The sequence below is a fragment of the Chamaea fasciata genome, unplaced genomic scaffold (assembly GCF_029207755.1).
Source record: "Chamaea fasciata isolate MVZ Bird 193981 ecotype frontalis unplaced genomic scaffold, bChaFas1.0.hap1 SCAF_24, whole genome shotgun sequence".
NCBI lineage: Eukaryota > Metazoa > Chordata > Aves > Passeriformes > Sylviidae > Chamaea > Chamaea fasciata.
Window position 1 is genome coordinate 4,829,877 of NW_027094109.1, and position 24,109 is coordinate 4,853,985.

Here is a 24,109-nt window from a genome sequence, read left to right on the forward strand (position 1 = left end):
TGGAGACAGACGGGGTTTAAAACTTTTACACTTTGTTCCTCTGGCAAGAGATTTTGACCATCTAAGGTTCCTCTTCCAGGTGTGTTCCAGGTCTGAGGATATTTACGGGAAGAGCTCCACGGGATACACCTGAACCTTTATCTCAGGGCACACAGTGGGGGTTTTATTTCACTGCTCATCTTTTGGAGATTGCATGGCCTGTGGGAAAAGCAGGGCCAGCCAATTTTCACCCGCTCTGATCCATGGCTGGGTTATTTCCAGGTCTAGATGGACAGACCTCGCACAAACCCAAAATAAAATCAAAATAAAGATAATAGGGCCGTTTTAAACCCAGTATTAACCATGGATTTCTCCTCCCTCCTGGATGCAGCAAGCCCCGGGGGGGAACCTGCTTGAGGAATGCTTTATTCTGGGTGTTCATTTTAATTACAACCCTAATTATTTTGGTGCACGGCTATGACCCAGTTAACAAACCCACCTTGGGCATCTCGTGGTCTCCCCGACCCTGCCCATCTCCGCCAGGAGGGAACCTCAGCTGCTGGCCAAATTATTTTTGAAACAAGCCGTGGAACTGGTTGCTACATCTTAATGAAAATGGTTTCTCTTTTTTTTTTTTAATTTTTTTTTTTTTCAAGGAGACATTTCTATGTATATAAACAGCCCTTCCTCCCCAACCTGGTTAGACAAGAATGTTCCTGGGTGTGGACTGCCTTGTATAATTAACTGCACAGCTGGAGCTTCTGATCCCTCCACGTCTGCTCCTTTCCTTTTCCCCCTTGCATCGACCTGGGCGCGATCCGGGCGCGCTGCTCCTCCTCAGGAGCTCCGGGGGTGCGTCACCGGGGCTGAAAGGTTCCCTTCATCCCGCATTCCAGAGCCATTCCTCGCCGGGACACGAGGGCCAGGCACAGCCTGCCTGCTTTGGAGGGGCTGAGAGACACAGGAGCTGGAGCAGAGGCACCACTGACCCCATGGAGACGGGCAGCGCAGCCAGGACCAACGGCACCGCCAGCAAACCCGAGGACGTGAAGAGCCCCAGCGCCCCCAAAAAAGAAGAGGAAGCCAAGAAGGCCACGAGCCCTGGCGGGGCTGAGAAAGAAGCTATAAAAGGCACGGGCGGTGCTGCCTTGGAGACAGGGCAAATCAAGAGCTCCCTCTTCTCTGGGAGTGACTGGAAGAGGCCCATCATTCAGTTTGTGGAGTCATCCGACGAGAAGAGGTCAACCTACTTCAGCATGGACTCGGCGGACTCCAAGAAGATGCAGTTCGCCAGCGGCCAGCTCGGGGACATGAGGAGACCGGCCCTGAACTTCCCGGAGAAAGGCGACCTCAGGAAATCCCTCTTCTCCTTGGATTCCAAAAAGAGCTTCCTGCCCGCTGACGGCGAAGGGAGGAAGTCCCTGTTCTCCGCGGGGCAGATGGGGGAGCTGAAGAAGTCCTCCCTGCCTCTGGTGGAGACGGGCGACCTGAGGAGACCCTTCAACAAGGCCGACAGGGCCGCGGGCTCCCGGCCCCGCGTCAAGCTCGAGGACGTTCTCTGCGACTCCTGCATCGACAACAAGCAGAAGGCCGTGAAGTCCTGCCTGGTGTGCCAGGCTTCCTTCTGCGAGCTGCACCTCAAGCCCCACCTGGAGGGAGCGGCCTTCCGGGACCACCAGCTCCTGGACCCCATCAGGGACTTCGAGGCCAGAAAATGCCCCGTGCACGGCAAGACCATGGAGCTGTTCTGCCAGACGGACCAGATGTGCATCTGCTACCTCTGCATGTTCCAGGAGCACAAGAACCACAGCACGGTGACTGTGGAGATCGAGAAGGCGGGGAAAGAGGTAACTGTGTTCTCCTTTTATTCCTCCTTTTATCCGTCCTTTCACCCCTCCTTTTATCCCTCCTTTTATTCCTCCTTTTATCCCTCCTTTCATTCCTCTTTTCATTCCTCCTTTCACTCCTTTTATCCCTCCTTTTATTGCTCCTTTCATTCCTCCTTTTATTCCCCCTTTTATTCCTCCTTTTATCCCTCTTTTCATTCCCCCTTTTATCCCTCCTTTTATCCCTCCTTTCATTCCTCCTGTTCCCAGCAGCCTGCAGATCCCACAGCCTGTGCTCCGCAACCTGCAATCCCTCCCCAGGTCATGGGATGGAATTCCAGGGTGCCGTGGTGGTGGATGGGAAGTGTTTAGTGGAGAACTGATATTGCCTGGGCGCTGTTTTTCCATGGGATTGTGGCTCTCCTGATCCTGCCCGGATCCTGCAGTTGTGCTGCAGGCTGGATTTAGGGATGGAGAACCTGGTTGCCAGCACACCTGACCTCCAGCAGAGGCTGAATCAAAATAAGTTTTTAAGGGTTTTTTTAAGCCCTAAATTCGTTTTAAGGCTTTTTTTTTAAGCCCTAAATTTAAGTTTTTAAAAGTATTCTCGAGTTCTTGTCAATGTTTGTGTGGTGCTACCCACAGAAAGGTGGGCACTGCTCAGGGTCAGCACCTCCAGAATACAATTTGTCAAATCAGTGGCTGCTGAAGTTACTCATGGGTACTGAGAACTATTGCAAATTGCTATCTCAGCTCCTTAGAGGGAGATTAGGCTTTGGATTTTTTTTTTTTCTTTTCTGTTGAGCCACACCTATGGAAAAAGTCTTTTGAAGTTCAGATGGAAAAAAAAAACAAATCCTGGTGCAAGCACAAAACCTGATCATTTCCCCTGAGGTGTTACTACAGCAGGTTCAGGGGATGGACATCCAGGGAGATTTCACTAATGAGATGCCTTTCACCTTTGTTTGCTCAAAGCCTCCTCTTGTTTGCTTTCTGGGTGGATGAGGAGGGTTTCACTTGTTCCAGCAAAACAAAAATCAGGGTCTCACCACGTTTGTCGCTGAACATCCCCGTGGTAAAAGCGGGAGCTGGCCTAGAAACGTCCTAAGCAGACGGGACAGGAGAGATGCCAGAAAGGAGCCCTGTAAAATGACAATTATATAAAACAACGTGCCTGGAGTCACACAGTCAGGGCACTGAGATCTCCTAAAGCCCAAACCAGCGCTGTGATGTGGTGACCAGGTACCTGCTGTGAGAAATTCCTGAACTCCCTCAATGGCAAGAACAATTTTACTCTTTCTAAGGAGCTGGGAAGATTTATCTCGTCGGGCTGAAAGAGCGTTTTGTGTAGAGCTTATCTCTGGCTTCTCTGCTCTTTCCTTGCCGTGTCATCTCCAGCTTGCAGCCTCGCTGAAACCAGACAAAGCCTTTTCCAAATGTCTCAGCCAGCCTTTCCCAAATTCCTGCAGGGCTTGCCAGCCTGCTGTTTGTTCCATAATTGCCTGTGCTCGTGGTTTTGATGTCAGCCCCGAACGCTGCCGAGCTCTAACACAAAGCTGCGGCTGGTGCTTGTCCAATTCCTGCCCGCAACGAGGTGAGCAGCTGCTTCCTGAGGAAGCAAAGCCGCTCAGATCCTTCCTCCCGGGGCTGGAGACACCTCCAGCACCTTGATTTTAAAGACACAGCCGTGGACGGGCAGAGAAGAGGGGTTTAAACGCTGTTTGATCCCTCTCTCAGAGTCCTTGTGCCACCTTTAGCTCTGGCTCTTGCCGCCGCTCAGCCCGAAGGATTTAGGATTTATCGACATGAATCACCCGCATGTGCCAGTTCCTCCTGACAGCGAGTTTGATCATGTTGTAACTCGAGCCGAGCATTCACTCAGACAAAAACAATTAGCGCGAAAGATGTTGCCTACAAATGTTTGTCCCCACCCCTGATTTATTCACCAGAGGTGGAGCCTCAGCAGGAGCCACGAAGAGCAATGAATGTTTTTCCAAGCCCTCGGTGTGGAACACCTCTTCTTATCAGATGAGCCCAGCCGGAATGTGACCACAGATCGGGAGAGGGGCCGCTGCTGCTGCTGCTGCTGCCCTTTCGGAAGGGATAAGCGACAACCTCACACCACCAGCTCATCCCTGCCCCGTTTCCCCAGCGGGAAATCCCACAGCCCCGGAGTGGCCTTAGAACCTCCAAACCCATTCTGCCACTGCAGTGGGGACCAGAATAAAGCTGTGTCCTGACAGAGCTGGATGTCCAGGATTTATCTGGCAAGGATTTCCTCGGCCCTGGCTGCTGTTGTGACTCCAGATCTGGTGCTTGTTTTGCTGCGCTGCCAACCCGCGAGCTCAGCGATTTGGTGGCACCAAAGTGTCACAGAATCAGCCGGGTTTAGCTACATCTGCCCTTCAGCTGTGCAGAATTAATGCAGGTTTCAGGCTGTCTTGGCTGTAGGGAGGAGAGGAGCCGTGCTTTAGAGCTGGGAAAGCTCCTGCTGTGGAATTAGGAAACGCTGCTCGTCTCTCGGAGCAGACAGAGGAGAGGAATGCAAACAAGCCAGAACACAGACACCTGTAGTTAGGGCAGTGCAAAGGCTGCTATCTCTGTCTCACACAGAGAACACAGCAGCATCTTCCACTTTTCAGGAGCCTGGGGTGAGAGTCGCTCACCCCCTGTTCCTGCTGAGCAGCCACAGGTGAAAGGCACAGGGACTCAGACAGAGACTTTTGTCCTGACTTCCCACCCAGTGCTATTTGCCTATTTTACCCAGCAAACCTTTCATGCTCTCCCCAGATCCACTTTGCATTCGTTTCCTGCTGCAGATTTAAAGGGGGGGGAAAAAAAGAGCAGTTTGCACCAGAACCAGTACAAAAAACCAGCCAGGAAGAGGTCTGTGAGGCCGGGTAATAACCACTCACACTTGGAAAGTACAGTCCAATAAAAGCCTTGATTTATCAGCAGAGCCAGAGCCCCCCATCCCTCATGCTGAAAGGGGATCCTTCATCCCAAACCTGTTTTTCAGGGCTGCTCTCCACAGGAGACAACGTCACCTCTGCCTGGCTGTCCCAGAGCCGTGAATAAACCTGGCATTTCCCCCCTTGGTGCTCAGCAAGCCAGGCCAGCTCTGCTGAAAGACATTTTTGGCTTTTTTTTTTCCTGAAAAACACTTTGGTTTGATTTTTTTTTTTCTGTAATTCTTTATCTTTTAAAGCAAAGCTCACTGTGGGTACAGGGAGCTGCTGTGCAGGAAGGGGAGCTGGGTGTTCCTCCTTCCCACAGAGCAGCTTTGAAAAGGGAGGGATTTCACAGAGGCTGAGCCAGCCTTTGAAGAGAACCATCCACGGAGATGGATCCTGAGGGATTCCCGTCCCTGCATCACTTTCACTGAGCAGAGAGCAAACAAAATTAAACCCTGGAAGGGCTTGGGGGCCTTTCTCACTGACTGTGAGATTTTTATCTACACCAGCTGTGGTTGCTCCGTGGACACAGCTCAAAATAAATGCTCTTTCCTCAGAGTTTCCTGCAGGAAGGGCACCCTTCCCAGCTGGAAATTGGAGTAAATTTGTCTGTTTGCCAGAATTCTGCATCAACCCTCTACGCTGAGGACAGAACCCAGGGAAAATCCACTTGTTCGCAGGCGAGGAATTCCCTCCCAAGCTGTGCAGAGACTCAGCTTCTCCAGTGGCGTTTTACAGGATGCTGGCAGAGTCTCCAGAGGTTTCAGCCCTCTGACGCCCAGCTCTGCTTAGCAGAAACTGGGCTGGGAAAATGCAATTTGTGACCCCAGCAGAAATTACGTCTCAAACAACTATTTGACTTTTCAGCCGCGGCATCCTGGCCCTGCGCTGGGACAAGGAGCTGGAGCAGCACTTGTCCAGCTCTGTGATTTCCCCTGGATGCTGCAGGCAGGGGAGTTAGCAGAGCTCTCCCAGGCTGGGGACACGGGGCGAGGGGTGTTCCCAGAGCACTCAGGGCATGATGCTGCTTGTGCTGCTGCTGCTGCCTTGCACAAAGCACTTGCATCATCGTGCAGGGCTCGTAATCTCCCATCTGCAGCTCCTGCAGGGCGCCAGGGCTGGGCTCAGCTGTGCCCGTTTGGATGTACACTCTGAACTTTCACTGGAGCCTCCTCACTGCCCTAATTAACTGAGCCTCTAATAGGGGATCCTTGAAGGATCCTCGGGGCCTTCATTTCTCAGCTGCCTGTGCTCAAAAATTGTCGAAATCTGGATTTCCCCCCCCCCCCCCCCCTCTGTTCCTGTTATTTCTGCTCTGGAGGGGGTGTTGCTGTATTATCTCTCATTAGGATCCTCTGAAGCCCAAATCTTCCAATGGATTTGTTCTGGATGGTCCATCAAGGGTTTCTCGACCCCTGGAAAATCTGGGAAATATGAAGAGAGAGAGGAGTTTTCTCTTAGGGGTGAAGCTGAGGCACGGCCTGTCCCTGACACCTGTGGCCCCCATACTGTGACTGTACATCTGTGATACACATGGGCAGCCAAAGCCACCTTCCAGACCAAAAAAAAGGTCTTAAAACCATCAGGAAATCACCTCCTGAACCCCTGAGGTTGTACTCCACCTCCAGAGCACCCTTCCTGACCCCTTCTGCCCATGCCACCAGTTTTTCCACTATTCCAGAGTCTCCCTGCTCCTCGCTTTACTATTTTTCCTATGTTTAGAGTGGTTTTTTGTAGTATTTATTTAACAGCTTGCAGTACCCCACAATCACCTCTCCCTTCACCTCCCCTGCCCTTGCTGGAGCCTGTGCTGGTGTTTCCCCTTTGCCAAATCTGGCTGAGTGTGGGATTTGCATCCCGGCTCTTGGGACCATCTCTGTAATTTCCATTTGCAAGTCATGAACCTCGCTCCAAATTGTTGTGTGCCTCTGGTTGTTTCAGCCCACACCACCTTTCTTGGAGGGGGTTTGAGCTGCTGAGAGTCTGGAGCACTTTTAGAAATAATAGTTCCCCAGAATTCCTTGGAGACCCATCTTAATTAAAAAGGACTATCAAAGCAGAATATTGTTATCACCACCTTCCAGCCATCACCTGATTTTTGTTGGTTTTTTTTTTCCCCTGTCATTTTCTCGGCGAATCCCTTGAGTTTGGGAGTGTCTGCGTGGCTGTGAAAGTTCTGCTCTTCCCCAGAAATTCCTCCCAGTCTTTCTCTGTAGGATTTCACTCACATTCTTACAAGGACGTGCTGATTTTTGGGGACGAGGAGGGAAATGATTGCCCTGGAGATGAGCTTTCCACTTGACAAACCATTAATGGACGCAGCTCTGTGGCTCAAGGGAACAACTGGAATTTGGGTGTAATTCCTCCCACTGGTTAATGCAGTGGATAAAAAGGATCTCAGATATCTCCATCTCGTTGCATTTCCCTGCTGTGCAGAGCCTTGATGCACAGGACATCCTCCCACTGCACGTGGGAATGGAAGCCAGCAGGAATCCCTCCAAGTCACTGTCTTGAAAATGTGAAAATTACGGGATCAAACTCCTCTCTTTTGCTCTTTCCATCAGCAGCAGAGCAGATTTTCTCATCTGGAAGCCAGCGTGGGTTCCCTGGTGGAGCTGTGGCACAAAATCCTTTCCTGTGTGCCCTGAACCCCTGGGGAGGGTGAGAATCAGCTCATGGCAGCGTTCAGGCCACCACTGAGGGTGTGTGGATGATGTTTAGAAAGCCAGTGCTCTCTTAACTGCTAAAAATAATGTGAGGATGCAGCTTTTTGTGGCACTGAGACACCTCTGAGTGCATTTCCCTTTTTTCTGCCCACTTTTCCTGTGTTTTATAAGGCAGCAAAGCCACCAATCATTCTCCCTCCATAAACAGAGGTTTTCTGAATTAGAGCAGCTGGGCTTGGTGGCTCTCAGAGCAGCTGTGCTGGATTCCAGCTCCAGAGGGTGTTCAGACACTTGGCTGGCACCAGGACAAGAGCTCCTGTCTGGGCTGGTTCACAGCTTCTTCCCTGCTCTTCATTTCCAGTGGAGAACTGAAAACTTTTAAACTCTGATCCATCAGGACCCAGATTTTCATGTTCCATTTCATGATTTTCATGTCCCATTACGTTCTTGGATGGACAGCTGGAGTGTGAGAGTGGATTTATCCATCCATGCATCTAATTGTTGGCCTGAATTTGAGTGGTTTGGGTTAATCCAACGATTTCCCAGAGGATCCCACGTGAACAGCACGTTCTCAGCACTCTCCTAACATGACAGAGCACAGGGAATTTCTGCCAGCTCTGGAATTCCTCAGCAGCTCTGGGCTGGGTGTCCCACAGCCAGATTGCCCCCAGCCATGGCTGAGACCAACCTGAAATGCAGAAATGCAGCAGCAAAGGCTGGGGCAGGATCTGTGGGGCAGGGATGGAGAATGGGAACGACCCAGGGACGGGTCGCTGGAGTTAATGGGGCAAGGCTTTGCCAGCATCCAGGTCCTGGGCCGATCCAGGGAAAAAAATGATCCAGGGAAACAGTGTATGGTCTCCACAGCTCCACTGCCACGAATTCCTGTGCAAGCCTGAGCTCTGAGCCTCTCTGGGAAGCCACTGCACAACGAAATGCAAATGAACCCCAGCGAAGTTGCTGATCTCAGCCAACCAGGTTGACTACACCTCTTCCCTCCCCCTTTTGTGGCTTTTCTTTTTCTCTTTAAATTTTTTTTTTCCAAGCATTCCCCAGCTCCATCGCTACATGAAAGCTCTCAATTCAGAGCAAATTAATCCACGATCCTGTCTAAACAGAATTCCTGCCGGAGGCATCATCCTCTTGTTGCAACACTCGTCAAACGTCATTCCGTAATTACACGAAAACTGTTATTGCTGCACAGGCACACCCTGGGCTGGGCCCTGCTCTGCACACACAGCTGAATTTTGAAACAGCTCCCTTCCCCTGGAGCTCATGACTCCCATGTGATTAAGAGCAGCACCCCGACAGCCTGGGAGGTGGGTGCTGCAGCTTTGCTGAGGGAGCTGAATCTGCTGGGACGGTGCCCGCTGGCAGCACGTGATGCCCAGGGCAGCCTGGATCTCCCCGCTGCTGTTCCCAGCACAGCAGGGTCTGTCTGAACTGGGCCACCCTCAGCCCCAGCTCACCAGGCTCCCTCTCTTTCCTCCCCGCAGGCCGAGCTGTCGCTGCAGAAGGAGCAGCTGCAGCTGAAGATCATCGAGGTGGAAGATGAGGTGGACAAGTGGCAGAAGGAGAGGGACCGCATCAAGGTGTGTTTGAGTTCCCCTCCTCCTCCTCCTCCTGCAATCACCAATTTCTCCTCCCCTCTCCCACATCCCTCCCTGAACCCCTTCCCCGGCCTCCATCCCATCCGCATCCCAAACTCCAAGCCATACCTTGGAAACAACAACTCCCACTGAAGTCATCTTGCGACATTCCCCGCGGGGAGATCAAGCCCCGATACAAACCCAAGGCACCTCCCTGCTCTGGCTCCTTTTTCTCGGTCCTTTGTGGCCCTTCCATCACCAGCGGCCAGGCAGATTTAGAAACAAAACCCAGAAATAACCTGCCAAAGGTCGCCCAAACTGAGATAAGACAGCAGGAGCACGTGAATTTACCCCAACAAACATCTTATTTATGGTGGAACAGCTCATTTCCATGCTGAGGGAGGGCTCCTTTATAATTCTTGCACCGTGGTAAAGGTTGGAAGACAGTCATGGTGTATTTTTTTTTTTTCTTTTATAGCCTAACTGAATAAAGCAGTGAAAGCACAAGTTGGAGACACCCCAGGAAATTTGCATGACATTAACAGGCAAAGCCATTCTTCTCCCTTTCATGTGGTGCAAGCACATTGGCTCACCAGCTCTGCTTTTCATCTGCTTTATTATTATTACTATTATTATTGTTATTATTGTTATTATTATTATTGGAAACCTGACCTAGAAATTTTGACTCTCTATAGAGTTCCATCCCCACTCCTTCTGAGGAATATTTCAGAGGCACCTCGAGGTCAGGCTTGTAAAAAGCGTTTCAGCACCTTTCATCCTTTGAAATGGTGGGAATTTGGCCCTGAAATAGTCCAGGAGCCTGGAGGAGCCTGACTGAGAAGGTTACCGAGTGTTTTTAAGCATCACCTGGGAGTGCAGGAGTTGAAACAGGAGATAGGCTCTTACCCCTGGGAAGGCAGTGTCCCTCTTGGATTGCATCTCTGTGATTATTGCAGGAACAGGTATTGCTTCTCCTGGCACAGTTGACACCTGCACAGCTGGAGTTTCCATTCTCTAAATGCTGAATCCTTGGATTTATCCCCCTCTGTGTGTCTCCCTGTGATATTTTAACATTTTCTTGCTCCTCTTTCCTGCTGCCTCCTCCCTCTGCCCCTTCCCCGTGCAGAATTACACCACCAACGAGAAGGCCACGGTGGACCAGCACTTCAAGGAGCTGATCCGTGACCTGGAGAGGCAGAGGGATGAAGTGAAGGCTGCCCTGGACCAGAGGGAAAAAATCGCCTCGGAGAACGTGAAGGAGATCGTGGACGAGCTGGAGGAGAGGGCGAAGCTGCTGCGGGAGGACAAGGAGAACAGGGAGCAGATCCACCAGATCAGCGACTCCGTGCTCTTCCTGCAGGTGACACGGAGCTCATTTCCCTGTCCTTTGTCCCCCTGAGGGCGGGGTTGGTCCCAAAGACAATCCCAGAGATGCGGGAACGTCCCCAGTTCACTGCACATCCGCGACAGGGATTCCCCTGTGCCCTGGGAGGTGAGGAATGGGCTTGGACATGCCGTTGGTTTTTATGGACGGCTGCAAACCACGGACAGGACATTTCCCTGCCCACCTCCACTGCTTTTCTCTGCACTTTTGGGGTGGGACACAAACCAGTTCCCTCAGATTCAGCCTCCACATCTTCATGCTCCTCATTAACCTTGATCCCTCTATTTTGTTTTTTTTTGGCAGGAATTCGGGGCTCTGATGAGGAATTACGTGCCCCCTCCATCCCTCCCGACCTACAGCGTGCTGCTGGAAGGGGAGAGCATGAGCCCATCCATGGGGCTGCTCAGGGACGACCTCCTCAACGTCTGCATGAGGCACGTGGAGAAGATCTGCAAGGCAGACCTGGGCCGCAACTTCATCGAGAGGAACCACATGGAGAACGGTAAAATACCCCCCAAAAAACTCCCCTCCCTCCCCTCCCTCCCTGCGTCCCTGGAGGGCAGGGTCAGGGCTGGTGAGGATGAGGAGCACTCCTGGTGAGGAAGAAAGTAAGCAGAGGCCTGGGGGGAAAGTGGGAGCTGCAGCTCCTGTAGCTGGAATTAATTCTGGAGTAGGAGAGGTATTAGAGCGTGAATTCTGGAATATCAGAGATATTCTCCCACTCCTGTGTGGGGATGGAACCAGCTGAACTGCCAGGGATTTGGGGCATCTCATGTAGGACACCAAACTGGCCCCACTTCCCTGACTCTTGGTTCGTTTTAGGGTTTCGTGTTTAGGATTTTATGGGTTCAGCCACCTCCTGTGTGGAGGCAAGAGCAGCCACTTCCCTCCTGCCCTGTGCCGGGCTCCAGGAAACCCCTGGAAGTTCAGCAGGACATTTTCCCAGGAGGGGAAACTCCCGAGATCTGCTGAGGCAGCTCAGTAAAGGGTGAAGGCAGTGGCACAAAGGTGAATGTGGGATGGCAAGTCTGAAATCCTATTTGTACACTGGTTAGCACGTGCAGGGTGCTGGTGTGACATCAAATATTCCAAGTGCAAGCAGCTGCCACTGAGAAGGAAATAATTGGAAATCGGATTTTCCAAGTAAAAAGGGCTCCATTTAGGGTGTTCAGCTACACCCTGAGCTGGAATGGCTCTGATCACGTTCCCTGTTCCACCTGGGGCAGCTTTCCTGCCTGCCCTGATCCAGGCTGCTCCCCACGCCCCAGTGATGTCTGAGGCGAGCTTTAAGGTGAACACAGAGGTCAAAGCCAACGCCACAGCACCGAAACGAATCTTTAAAGTTTATCACCCACTTCCTCACCATTAGCTGTGAATAAAGGGCTCGTCTTGCATCAGGCTCACCCCAAAGATTAGGACAGGGCACCACAACGGGGCAGGCAGCCTCTGCAACCCTGGGCCTGTTGCCTCATCCCAGGGAATGACCTGTGGCCCCAGGAAGGGCAGGGATGGGCATCAGTGGTTATCTCACCTGGCTGTGACCTCTCAGGCGTTGAGGAAGCCCAGATACCAGGCCAGCAGTGGGTGATGGGAGGATAAACAGCACCCTGCTCTTCCAGGAGGATGTGGGAGCCCAAAAGGTGCAGGGATAACCTCAAGGACAGCTCATTGAACACAGGCAGCTGAGGAGCTCTGATAGTCTCTGATAATTCACTCAAATTCACGGCATTTGCTGTATTAATAATGACTCTGTCCAGAGCCATCGTTCTCCATCAGACTTGAATTAAATGGATCAGATCCTCCTGGACCAACCTTGCAGGAAGGTCAGGGATCCCAGAGTGCTCAGGATGCACAGCCAGGTGCAGGCTTTAAAACTCTCCCTGCCTTTAAAGCAGCACCAGAAATTGAACTTATCCTTCAACGCTGCAACATTCCCATTTAAATTCTCAACACTCCACGAGCTCGAGAATTACCGAGAAATTTGACAATAACTCAGTATCAGTAGGTGACAGACAGACCCAACAATCGCTCCTGTGCATTTTTCTTCCTTTGCTCACCTGCAGCTGTGCAGAGTTTCCGTCTGCTGGGCTGGGTTTTGCCAGTCCTAGAGCGTTTTCCTTGGACGTTTTCAAAACCCAACAAGGTTCTGCAGCTACTCAGTTCTGGTAGCTCAGGATAAAGGCTGATTACTTCTTGATTATTTTAATTGGGGTCTCCTCCGTGCTATTGATGCCAGAAGCCCTCGTTGCTATTTGAAATCTATGGAACTCAAGTGCCAAAACCATTTTTTAAACTCCTGCCAGGAATCTGGCTGCTTTACCAGGGACACAGCTTGGATTCTGCCCTAATGAAAAGCTGGGAACAGGTGGGAAATGTCATTTATGGCCAGTCCCAGGAGCTTCAGAGCTCTCCCTTCCCCAAGCCACGGTTACAGATGAAAGAGGGCAGCACTCTGCATCCAGTGGCTGCGAGGGAATTAAATCCATTAAGGAACTGTGGAGTTATTAACTCGGGCTCCCCCTGAGTCACTGCAACAAATTCATTTGCAGCTGGCTTGATCTTCTACTGTAAAAAAAAAAAAAAAAAAAAAAAAAAAAGCTTCCCAGGAAGAAGTATTATATTAATGGAATGAAAGCTGCTTAATAGCAGACTCCAAAGGGAATCCACTGGCTTTTAGTTGTCATAACAGGTACCAATGTGGCGAGGAGACAAATAATCAGGGAGCTTAAATAGCACCAAAATAAATGGGAGAAATGAAAAGTTTGTTCAGTGACTTGAGAATCAAAGAATGCAGTTATTTAAACATAAAACCCGAATTTACTTCCTTGCAGAGAACAATAGGTTTATAGAGGCCTTCAAAGAGTGTTTTTTTATGAGCAAGTGTAGTGTTAAAGCCTCATTTCCTGTGAATCAGGGTCAGAAATCCAAACCCAGGCTGTGCAGGAGTAAGTTTGATCGGTGAAACCTGAACCAACCCTTGTCCAGGAGCTCAGAGCTGTTTGCAGCTCAGCTTCAGCATCTCTCTCTAAAAAGTGGAGAAGCCAACCCACTTAACCCTCCCAGAGATGATTTGTGGAGCTTTAAAGAGTGGCAGCTCTCCATCAGCCAGCCCTGTGCTCAGGCTGAACGCACAAAAGGAGCCAAACTCAAACTCTTGGAGTCATTTTCAGCCACAGAAGAGTATTTTGGTAAGAAAAATGCCTCAACCCTCAGGCCTCCCTATGGATTTTAGAAGATCCCTTCTTCTAAAAAGAAAAGATCCTGTCTTCTCCTGTGTCTGCTGTGAGGTTGAATGCTCCAGCTGGGCTCTGCCTCTGAGGGAACATTGTATTTTAGGCTCTGGGCAGCTCCAGAGCTGCTTCAGCTCCCAGGCAAAGATCCCACGGGGGGATTAAAGCCCCCCAAAATGCAGCCCCGAGCTCATGGCCTGCTCTGCCTCCCCAGGGGACCACCGGTTCATGATGAACAACTACGAGTGGAACCAGCCCGACAACCTGAAGAGGTTTTCCATGTTCCTGTCTCCCAAAGGTACGGCACCCCAGAGGTGGGCAGGCTCCCTTCCAGCTCAGGAAAAGGAACTCCGCCGATGATGTGGCCCAAAATTTGCTCTCCCTCACATTTCAGATCCATCCCTCTTGCAGCTTTTTTTCTCTCCAGCTTACAGAGCTTTGGCAAGGTTTTGCCTCAAACCAGGCACAGAAGGTTCTCAGTTTTATGGGGAAGAGCTGAGCTCTACCCAAGAGTGAATATAGGGGAGTTTTCACCTGGGTTACCAGGATAAAATCTTTGTTTTTCTTATCTCTCTGTGTTATCAAGCTGCACTAAGCATTAAGGTTTCACTTTCACCACCAAACATAATTTTTCCTTAAGGGGAAAGGACAGAAGAAGTGAGGAATGTGTCCTAAAAAAAAAAAAAGCAGGAGTCTGGAGTTCCTCTCTGAGCTCTGACAGGAGCCCTGGTGATTTGTTTGTGTCCCACTTGCTGCGTGGCCGCTGCAGGATGAATTTTTGGAGCGAACCGGAATGTTTCCAGCACATCCAGCTCTAAAATCACAGCTGGCATTCCTAAATTGGCACCCAGAGCAAGGAGCTGAGAGTGCTGAAAGCCCAGGCAAGGCGGGGAACAAAAGAACAGGAAAGGTGGCACGAAAAAGTCACCAAAATTCAGCCCTGCCCGGGTTTGCCGGGTGTTTCCAGCTGCTGTTCTGCAGACAGAGGGTGGGCAGGGACAGGGACAGGGACAGGGACAGGGACAGGGACAGGGACAGGGACAGGGACAGGGGCAGGGACAGGGACAGGGACAGGGGCAGGGACAGGGACAGGGACAGGGACAGGGGCAGGGACAGGGGCAGGGCTGCAGTGAGCAGGGACACTCCCTGAGGGCACATTCCTGTGCTGGGGGTTCCTGGGGATAACCCAGAGCCCAACACTGAGCCCTTTGTCTGGGTTGTCACTTTGCCCTTCTCCTCTGTCCCCAGCCCTGAGGATGTTGTTTGGAGCATTCCCATTTCAGTGCCAGCAGGATTTGAGCAGGGCCCTTCCCAAATCCCGGGGCAGGGGGGCGGTTTTTTTAGAGCTGGGTTTGTTTTTGCTGCTCTCCCGCTCAGCTGCCTCCAGGCCCTGTGCTGCTGCCAGGGGAATTCTGCTGAGACCACAGCCCAAAACTTTCCAGCCCTGAGGGGAAGTTTGAAAAATCGATTCTAACACTGCACAAGCTGAGCTCATCTCTACCCAAAGTGTGGGGCTTTCAGGTGGAAACAGCCCCAAAGGCATTTAAGGAGTGTGGCAGGGAGAAACACGGGGCAATGTGTGTCTGGGATGGGGACACCGCCCAGCCTGGCAAAAAGGAAGGGAAAAAAGGAAGGGAAAAGCCATTTTGGCAGTGGCACAGCACGGTCAGTGCTGTCAGGAGTGCCCGAGCTTCCCTCTGCTGCTCTCTGGAGCTGCTGACACCTGGGAGAAGAGGGGGAATCCACCATTCCAGCTCCCGGAAGATCCAGGAGGGATCTCCAGGCGCTGCCAGATCCCTGTGGATTGTGTCCAGAGCAGAATGAGGGCAGCACAGCCATTCCCCCCTTCCTGCTGACCGTCCAAACTCCGGGGGATGCTTCACTCCACCTCCACACCCGTGTTTTCCTGGAAACACAGACAGCGCTGCCTTCCCAATTACTCACTCCGTGTTTTCTCTCAGCGAAGTGACTGCGGCCAAAACAAGCGAAGCCAGGACTGCACACAGAGCCTGTGCTGGGGATGGAACAGACAGGGTCCAGGGGTGACAGCAGGGCTCCAGCTGCTGGGCAGGGGTTTGGGGACAGGGTCCAGGGGTGACAGCAGGGCTCCAGCTGCTGGAACCACGCTGGGGAGGGATTTGAGGAGCAGGATGAATCAGTAGGCAAAGCAGGAGTGACCCACTTGGCTTGCAGGCCGGCTAGCCAAGGATTACCCGATGAATAATGCAACATCCCCCATCGTCATTTAACTCCCTGGAGCTCTCGGTGCCCTGCCCCTGTGGCATCAAAGTCCAGCTGATTGCATCTTTGTGAAAGAATCCCAAAAAACGGGAGGAAAAAAACCTCCCAAAAACTGGAGGAAAAAAACCTCCCAAAAACCGAGGAGCACCCTTTGCATTGTGTAATCCTTCAATAGCTCCTGAGAGCTTTGCTACACACACCCTGCTCCCGGCCAGGCTGGGTCACTGCAGATCCTGCCCCAGGCACCAGTGGAAAGGCTGTTGGCTGGATTGAGGAATGCTCGGTGCTAATTCCAGCAGCCCCAAAGTGAGGAGCTGCGTGGATTCCAGCTGGACCTATGGGTCTTAAGCCCTGCTTAAATTCAAGGAGAATCCCACTGCTCTTGAGTTTCACAATAAATGGCTTCAAACTAAAAGAGAGGAGGTTTAGAGGGGGTATTAGGATGAAATTCTTCCTGTGAGGGTGGGGAGGCCCTGGCACAGAGAAGCTGTGGCTGCCCCTGGATCCCTGGAAGTGTCCAAGGCCAGGCTGGGATAGTGGAAGGTGTCCCTGGAATAAGATAATTTTTAAGGTCCCTTCCAACCCAAACCGTTCCATCATCCAAGATTTGCTTGCAGGGATGACAGGATGAGGCAGAGGGGCCTAAAACATTCCCACCACTGCCTCAGAGACAGAGGAACAATCTGTTCAACTGCTCCACGCTCCTTTCTGTCCTCTCCCCCTTTCTTCTCCTGACGTGTCAGTTTGGCCCAAGCCAGGAGGAGGTTGGAAAAATCGTCTTGAAAGCCTTTGAAAGAAGAGTAGAAGGGACTCAGGCACACGGAGAGAGAGCTGTGTGAACAGAAACCCATCTCAAACAGAGAAGCAGCCCACAGGATGGCAGCAGAGCAGCTCCAAGGATCCATCTTTTTTGCTTTGCTGGGAGCCCGGTGCCTCCCAGGAGGACTGCTCCAGCACCAGGCTGTGTCCTGGTGGGAGCCTGGGGCACACACCTGGCCCAGGGCTGGCAAATGTCCCGGTGCCTTTGGAGCTCTGAACCCAAAGCTCTGCCCGCAGAGCTCTCCTCTTGGGTACCCAAAGCTGAGCTGGCAGCTCTGTGGCACTGAGAGCTCTGCTGAGTGCAGGAGAAGCCTGTTCCCCGTTCCCCACCACCCAGGGGTAAACCCCACGTTCTCTTTTGCTGCCTGGGCCCAGGTTTCTGTTTTGGGGCTGCTCCCAGCTCGGTGGGGACCTTTTCCTAGAGCAATGCCAGGTACAGGCCTCTGAGGCAGCTGGTCAGGAGCCCACTGAACTGGATGCTCTTGTTTTACAGCCAATTTCAGCCCACGGTCATGGGAATTTTCCTCCTTCCAAGCGACTGAGGAAACACTTGGTACGGGTAATTCCGCCTTCAGTTTGAGAGGATCTAACCCCCCGTGCCACGGCTTCCTGCCTGACTAACACACCTTCTCCTGCTGCCCCTCCTGGCTGCCCTGGCACCCGAAAATCCCAGAGCACTGACTGCACACAGCCCTGCTCAGAGGAGGGAGAGGCACCCCTGCTTCTCCTCGTTCGCAGAGAAAGGAGGTGGAAAACACAGGAGGCAGTTTGCAAAGACCCCCCCCCCAGGGACTTTCAGAAATCTCTGTGGAGGTTGTGGCAGGACCAGGAGGAGACTCCAAACACTCTCAGCCAGCCCCAGCAGCGCAAGGGGCTTCTTTCTGTCTGTCACACCTTTGGTTAAGAAGTTCTCAGAGACACAGCCTGGCCCACGTTCATGCCTTTTCCTCCCAGCTCCCCGTCTTCCTTTCCCAACATTTTCCTCCTTTGCTCTCCTCCTGCGAGGTCCATCCTTTCCCTGGGCAGCCTGCCTGGGGAGCTCTGGTGACTCACAGCCACACCTCAGCCCCTCCTGCTCGCCAGGCCACGGGCAGGGCTGTGTCCCTCTCATCTCCCTGCTCTCAGATTCCTTCTGGCAGCCAGCTCCTGACCCCGAGGAGCCCAGGAGGGGAACCTTTAATGGGGTTTGGATGAAGCCTGTGAGGCGAGGGCAGTGCTGGAGTCATCCCTCCTGCCTCTGGAGGTGCAGCTCTGCGGCCACACCTGCACTCCGGGGCTCTCAGGAGAAAGGCTCTTCCCTGCCTGGAGCGTCACCTCACACCCACACAAGGCTGCCTGCTCTCACCTGCCTCTTCTCCCCCAGAGAAAAGGGCCAGGGCTGGCCCTGCCCGTGCCCCCCGAGCCTGAAGGGAGCCCCTTGGCCCCCGAGGGGAAGGCAGTGTCACAGCTGTGCCACCCCCCTGCAGCCCCCTGGAATAACAAAACCTCTTCTGTCTTCCAGTAGGCAATGGCACTAAGCTGCCTTTTCAGTTCTCCTCGGTGGGACAGAATCCGCCCGGTGACTTCAGCAAACAGTCTGATGGGAGCCTCTTCACTAAAACCGGTACTAGGAGCTGAGAGTTCCCCCTCCTCCTGCCCCCTCTGAGGTGACAAACCCCTTAATCCTGCTCTGGCTCCCTGGGGCAGCCCCACACCTGCACAGGGCAGCCCTACACCTGTACCTGGGGCCTGACTGCGCCTGCACAGGAGCGACTCTGCTGGAGCAGGGCAACCAGGAGTGTTCAAAAATATTAAAGTTTTATCTAAGGAAAGATTTTCTTTATCTAAAAAACTTTTATCGAAGGTGGAGGGATCTAAAATTTTGCTTGTAACGGGCAGGGTAAATAAATTTTAGATGGTTTTCGAGGAAGACGCCGTGGCCGTTTGCCCCTCTAGCTTCATCACTGAAAAAAATAACCCAAACAGCACAACCTTAAAAAAAAAAATTTTAAAAATGCAGGAGCTGCCTGTCCTGAAAAATAACCCAAACATCACATTTTATTAAAAAATAAAAATATGCAGGAGCTGCCCGTCCTCCTTCAGCAGAACCAACCCCCCATTCACCCCCTCATCAGCCTCTTGTCACTGTCCAGCAGAGGTGGAATCCAAGAGCACCAGGACCGGCCCAGCAGAGCCGGGCGTGATGGATTTTGGGGATGTGGGGCAGGGCCACGGTGTGACGACTTTGGCTGTGTCACTGCTGCGCCCCTGGGTGCTGCAGGGGGCTCAGGGCTTGCCGAGCTGCCAGAGGAGCTGCAGGAAGCTCCTGAATTAATTAAACAGCCCGCGGTGCTCTCTCTGCAAGAGGCACAACGCTGACTTTGGGACTCGGCCTGAATTTAATTGGTGTGATTGCATTCCACCTCTCTGCATTCCTTCAGACGTTTTAATTAGCCGGGGCCTTCTTTCCTGCCTGGTTGGGTGGTGGGAGAGGCATCTGTCTGCCGGCTGTCTGTCCTGTCCCGGCCCGGGGATGGCTGCGTTTCCATCTTGAGCAATGCAACGCTAATGAGGTGGCACTTCCAGTCCTGCCGCTCCTCAGGGAGGGGACACCGCGAGGGTGGTGGGGTGACAGTGGCAGGGGCTGATGTGTGACGGGCTGTGTTTTGTGTTGTCACAGCCTACCCTTCCATAGTGAGGCACCAGTCTGCAAAGGTGACGCCGCAGACGTGGAAATCCTCCTCCAAGCAGTCTGTATTGGTAAGAAAAGTCACAATTTTTTTCCTTGGGACAATCTGTAGTAGTAAGAAAAATGACTTTCTTTTTTTTTTCCTTGAGAGAATCTGTACTGGTAAGAGAAATGACTTTTTTTTTTTTTTTCTTGGGAGAGTCTGTATCGGTAAGAAAAATGACAAGCAGTCGTTACTGGTAAGATCATACAAGCAGTCTGTATTAGTAAGAAAAATGACTTTTTTTTTTTTTTCCTTGGGAGAGCTTTGGCCTGTTCCAGGAGGGGGCTTCAGATTTAAGGATGGGTCCTTTGGAAGTGCAGAAAGAAAAGCTTCAACCCCGCTGCTCCTATTCAGGATGCAGATTAAACCTCCTCAACTTTCACAGCTCTAATCAATGCTGCAAAAATGATGCTTCAAAAAAGTTTTGGTCTAAAATTTGATGCTAAGAAGATCGGAACTGTGCAAATGCCGTAAAATGATACTGATGGGACTTTTCCTGCCTGCAGCGGTGTCACCCACTCCGTGTCACCCTGTGACATCTGTGACACCAGGGACAAGCACATTAAAGTGTTTTGCTGCTCATGTCCTGCCGTGCAAGTGCAGGGTCAAAGACGTGACCAGGAATCACCACAACATCTCCCAGCCACTCTTTTCACCCTGATGACGATAACAGTGATGTTTTAGGGCTTGTAGTCCCAAATACACAACCAGGTCATGCACTGCCTCAGGAGCACCAGGTTCCTCTGGTTTTATCCACACTGTGCTGCACTGAGGCCTTGCATGGGCTGAATTAAGACTGTCGGGCTTTTTGCCACGGCAAATGAAACATTTTTTTAGTTAATTTTTGTAATTTCTGATATTGCGCATTTGTGAGAGGTGATTTAGTGCCCGGTGGAAGCGAGACCTGTGAGGAGCAGAGGGTCAGGAGCTGAGGGCATTCCCACACTGAGGGAAACACTCCACAGGCACAAAGTGGCTGCCTGAGGACTGCAGCTGGATCTGCTCCGCTTTCAAGGCTCCCCAGGAGGTGAATTCCTGTGGAGGGGATGTTCCCTGGCAGATTCTTCCAGGAAATCCAGCCTCGAGCCTTTGAAGGTGCTGCAGCAAAATCCCGCCATCCCTTCTGCCTTGAGTTTGACCCTCTCAAACATCATCACCCACATCCATTTTGTGTTCCCAGAGATGTTTTCCTAAATCCCCACAGAGAAAATCTGGGTAACTTCTCCCACCATCCCTTCCCTGTCTCCCTTCCCCTCCCGTTCACACATTTGTAATGACCATTCCCTTTTTACAGCCAATATTCACCACACAGCCCTGAGCCCAATGACTGAGCTGATAAATGTAAGCATTTAAAAGCCCCAAAATAGAAATACATACTCCGGTATCTCTGCAGGAGCTTTTATGGTCTATTGGGCCAATAATCTGGCTTTTAAAATAGCCTTAAATGTGTATTTAAGTAATATACACTCTAAAAGGTCTGTAAATATGAATTTTCACAAAGGGCTGTGCTGTTTGAGGAGGAAAGGGCTTTTTTTCACGCCCAGGGAGCTGTTTTAAATGAAGCTCCCCCCTCTTCCATATCTTAATTCTGTTGGAAATTAAAGCCATAAAATGAAAAGAACCTCGACAAAAGGGAACATTGAGCAGGAGGTGCTGAGCTCTGAGCAGGGACATGGGCTGGGGTTGCTCTCCAACCTGCTATTAATTAATTATATGTTCCTGATATTAAATAGGGCTGCACTAAAAGGGGCCTGTGGGGTCTCTCTCAAGTGAGAACAAACCTAAGATGGACTGGGCATTAAAAGCCCCATTTTTTTCCCTGAATTTCAGGGTTATTCCTTCAGTGATGGGGAGAATATTCCCACCCAGGCTGGAGACGGTGCAGCCAGTGCTCCCAGCAGATAAATTGTCTGCAGCTTCTGCAGCTTTGCCACATGCTGGAATGGGGCAGCTCAGAGGGAAATTCCAGGAGCAGGCCCTGAGGGGATGAGATTCACTCGGGGCCTGGCAGCAAACCCAGCTGGAGAGGCAGAAAACGCCGATTCCTGTTGGTGCTGCCCCATCTCTCCACTCGTGTGTCTGTTTCCACAAACACCGGGCGCTGCAGCCCAAACCCACCCCGCTGTGGGAGAATTCCCAGGCACAAGAGTTTGGGAGCCCAAATAAACCCCAAACTTGCATAACCGTGAGTGTGACAGCTCCCCTGAGCTGTCAGCTCAGCGAGCAATTAAAACACACTGACAGAGGCATAAAAATAAAGGTGACATTCCCTTTCTCCCCCCAAAAAACCCCAAAAAACCACCCCTCTCATCAAGCCGTGAGTCACAGTCTGAGGTTTTACATGAGGCATCATTTGGCTCGGCAGTGAGGGGCCATGCAAAGCACGTGTGTAAATCAGACAAAAAAAAAAAAAAAGCCAAGTTATTTGCATTTGATGTCTTCAGCACGTCCAGAAGGGGAAGGAGGCAGTGCTGCTGGCCAGGAGGGAAAACTGGAGGTGTTGGGGCAGGAACCCCCTGAGCTCCTGGGCTCAGTGACACCGGGATATGACCATGGAGCTCGTGGCCTGAGCACGGAGCAGGGCTGGGATGGAGAAATTAACATTTTTAATGCTGGGGGGTTGGATTAAATGAGCTTTTTTGGGTCCCTTCCCACCCCAATTGCTCCATGATTCCCCAAGGAATGAGGGGATGGGTTTCCCTGGCCCAGGCAGCAGCTGGGGGGGTGCAGGGGACACTTGGACACCCAGAGGGGCTGTGAGGACAAGGCTCAGTGACACCCACAGGGGGACTCAGAGCGAAGCTGGGACAGCTCCTTGGCGGGCCTGGAGCACGGAGTGACAGCAGGGTTTGGACCTGGAAGGTCACCCCATCCCAAACCCTGCGGGGACGGGGATGCCACCTGCCAGGTCAGGGGACTCGGGGCAGGAGGTGGCACCATGGACAGTTCCAGGGTGAATCCAGGGACAGGAGGTGGCTCCAGGATTGTCCTTGGGGCAGGAGGTGGCACCATGGACAGTTCCAGGGTGAATCCAGGGACAGGAGGTGGCTCCAGGATTGTCCTTGGGGCAGGAGGTGGCTCCTTGGACAGTTCCAGGGTGGATCCCAGGGACAGGAGGTGGCTCCGGGATTGTCCTTGGGGCAGGAGGTGGCACCATGGACAGTTCCAGGGTGGATCCCGGGGGCAGGAGGTGGCTCCGGGATTGTCCTTGGGGCAGGAGGTGGCACCATGGACAGTTCCAGGGTGGATCCCGGGGGCAGGAGGTGGCTCCAGGATTATTCCCTGGTTGCCCAAGGAACGGGCTGATGGGTTTCCCTGCAGGACGTGGATCGGGGTGAGGTGTAGGAGGTCAGGACAAGCAGGGGGGTCACACTGACGTGTCCCCAATTCTCCCCTGCAGTCACATTACCGCCCCTTCTACGTCAACAAAGGCAACGGAGCCACCTCCAACGAGGCGCCCTGAGCTGCTGAGGATTTGGGGGAGAGCTGGCAGCGCTCGGAGCGAGGACAGCTGCGGATTGCCATGGATGTGCCCGCTTCCCCTTCACCCCTCCTGCTCCCGCCTCTGCCAGCGCCAGGGGAGGGGCAGCAGGGAGCCGCCTTTCCCGGAGCAAACCGGGGCTTCCCCCCGCTGCTGGCCCCTCCTTGTCCCCTGCCTGTCCCCCAGCTGCTGTGCCCCTCCTGGGAATTGTGGATGCTTGGGTGGCACCCCCTGCTAGGCAGCTGTCCCCTTGTCCCCAGAGTTGGGTGTTCCCAAAGCTCTTCCCAGCACGGGGAGGTCCCGGGCTGGAGCTTTTCCTGTGCCTCTCCACCCTGGGGACACCCAGCTCCAGTTGGTGGCATCACACACGTCCCCGGGGTCCTCCATCAGCTCAGCTCTGCTCCTCACCTGCCAAAGAAACAAACAAACAAACAAAAAACCAAAAACCCCCACAGGATTTTTTCCAGAGCTGCTGGAGAAGGGCAGAGAGGCTTTCCAGCCCATTAAAGTGCCCCTCCAGCCACCTTCTCGAATTAAGAAATAAAAAGCAAATCCATCCTAGTAATGCAAGATTGATTAGGTGCCATAGGTGCTGGGTGCTTTTCTGGTTTGTGGTGGGGTTTTTGTTGGTTTGTTTTTTTTTTGTTTTTTTTTTCTTCTTAATTCCCCTAAACCAAAATTGATTTATATACTGTAGTTCAGGTATTTTATATTTTTTTTCCCCCTTGCAGTGGGCAATGAGAATTACTGCCACAGCTTTTTGCTCAGGATAATGTTTTTATATGTGTCCCCTGGACAGATGAATCACATCCAGGGCTGGAGAACCATTCCATGATATCCCTGAGGTGATTTTCCCTCTCCATGCACAAGCTGAGGGGTGCAGTCCATTCTGTGCAGGGGGAAAAAGAGCCCTAAATGGTGAAAACCAAAACCTAACAGCTCCTTTTCATGTTTTTTTTTCTATTCAAGCAGTATTGGAATGGCTTCCCCCCCTTTTTCCTGCTTGCAGCACCTTGCTGAGGGAGGTCCCGCCTGAAAATTCCTTCCTGGTCCATCCCTTCCCAAAACTACTCACGGCTTTTTACCCCAACACCTCACCCAGAACTCCAGGGGCTGAGTGTTGGTCGCTCCAGAGCACTTGAAATGTCACTTTATGATGATTTTTTTTTCCCCCCCATAAGGACCAGAGGGGGAAGGGGCTGGTGTGGTGGGGCACGGTTGTGACAAAA

General features: G+C 52.1%; 1 protein-coding gene across 2 annotated transcripts; it reads left to right on the plus strand.

The window, feature by feature from the left end:
- Nucleotides 1–851: 851 nt before the first annotated feature.
- On the plus strand, nt 852–24,109 carry TRIM29 (tripartite motif containing 29). 2 transcript variants are annotated; one of them, XM_066203383.1, is made up of 9 exons: nt 852–1,826; nt 8,922–9,017; nt 10,141–10,374; nt 10,702–10,900; nt 13,843–13,926; nt 17,182–17,241; nt 18,190–18,291; nt 19,348–19,427; nt 22,800–24,109. In XM_066203383.1, exons 1-9 carry the CDS (start codon nt 972–974, stop codon nt 22,860–22,862), a joined length of 1,773 nt encoding a protein of 590 aa, XP_066059480.1. In that variant the 5' UTR covers nt 852–971; the 3' UTR covers nt 22,863–24,109. The 2 variants fall into 2 exon arrangements, with proteins under 2 accessions (XP_066059480.1, XP_066059481.1); XM_066203384.1 differs by lacking the exon at nt 17,182–17,241.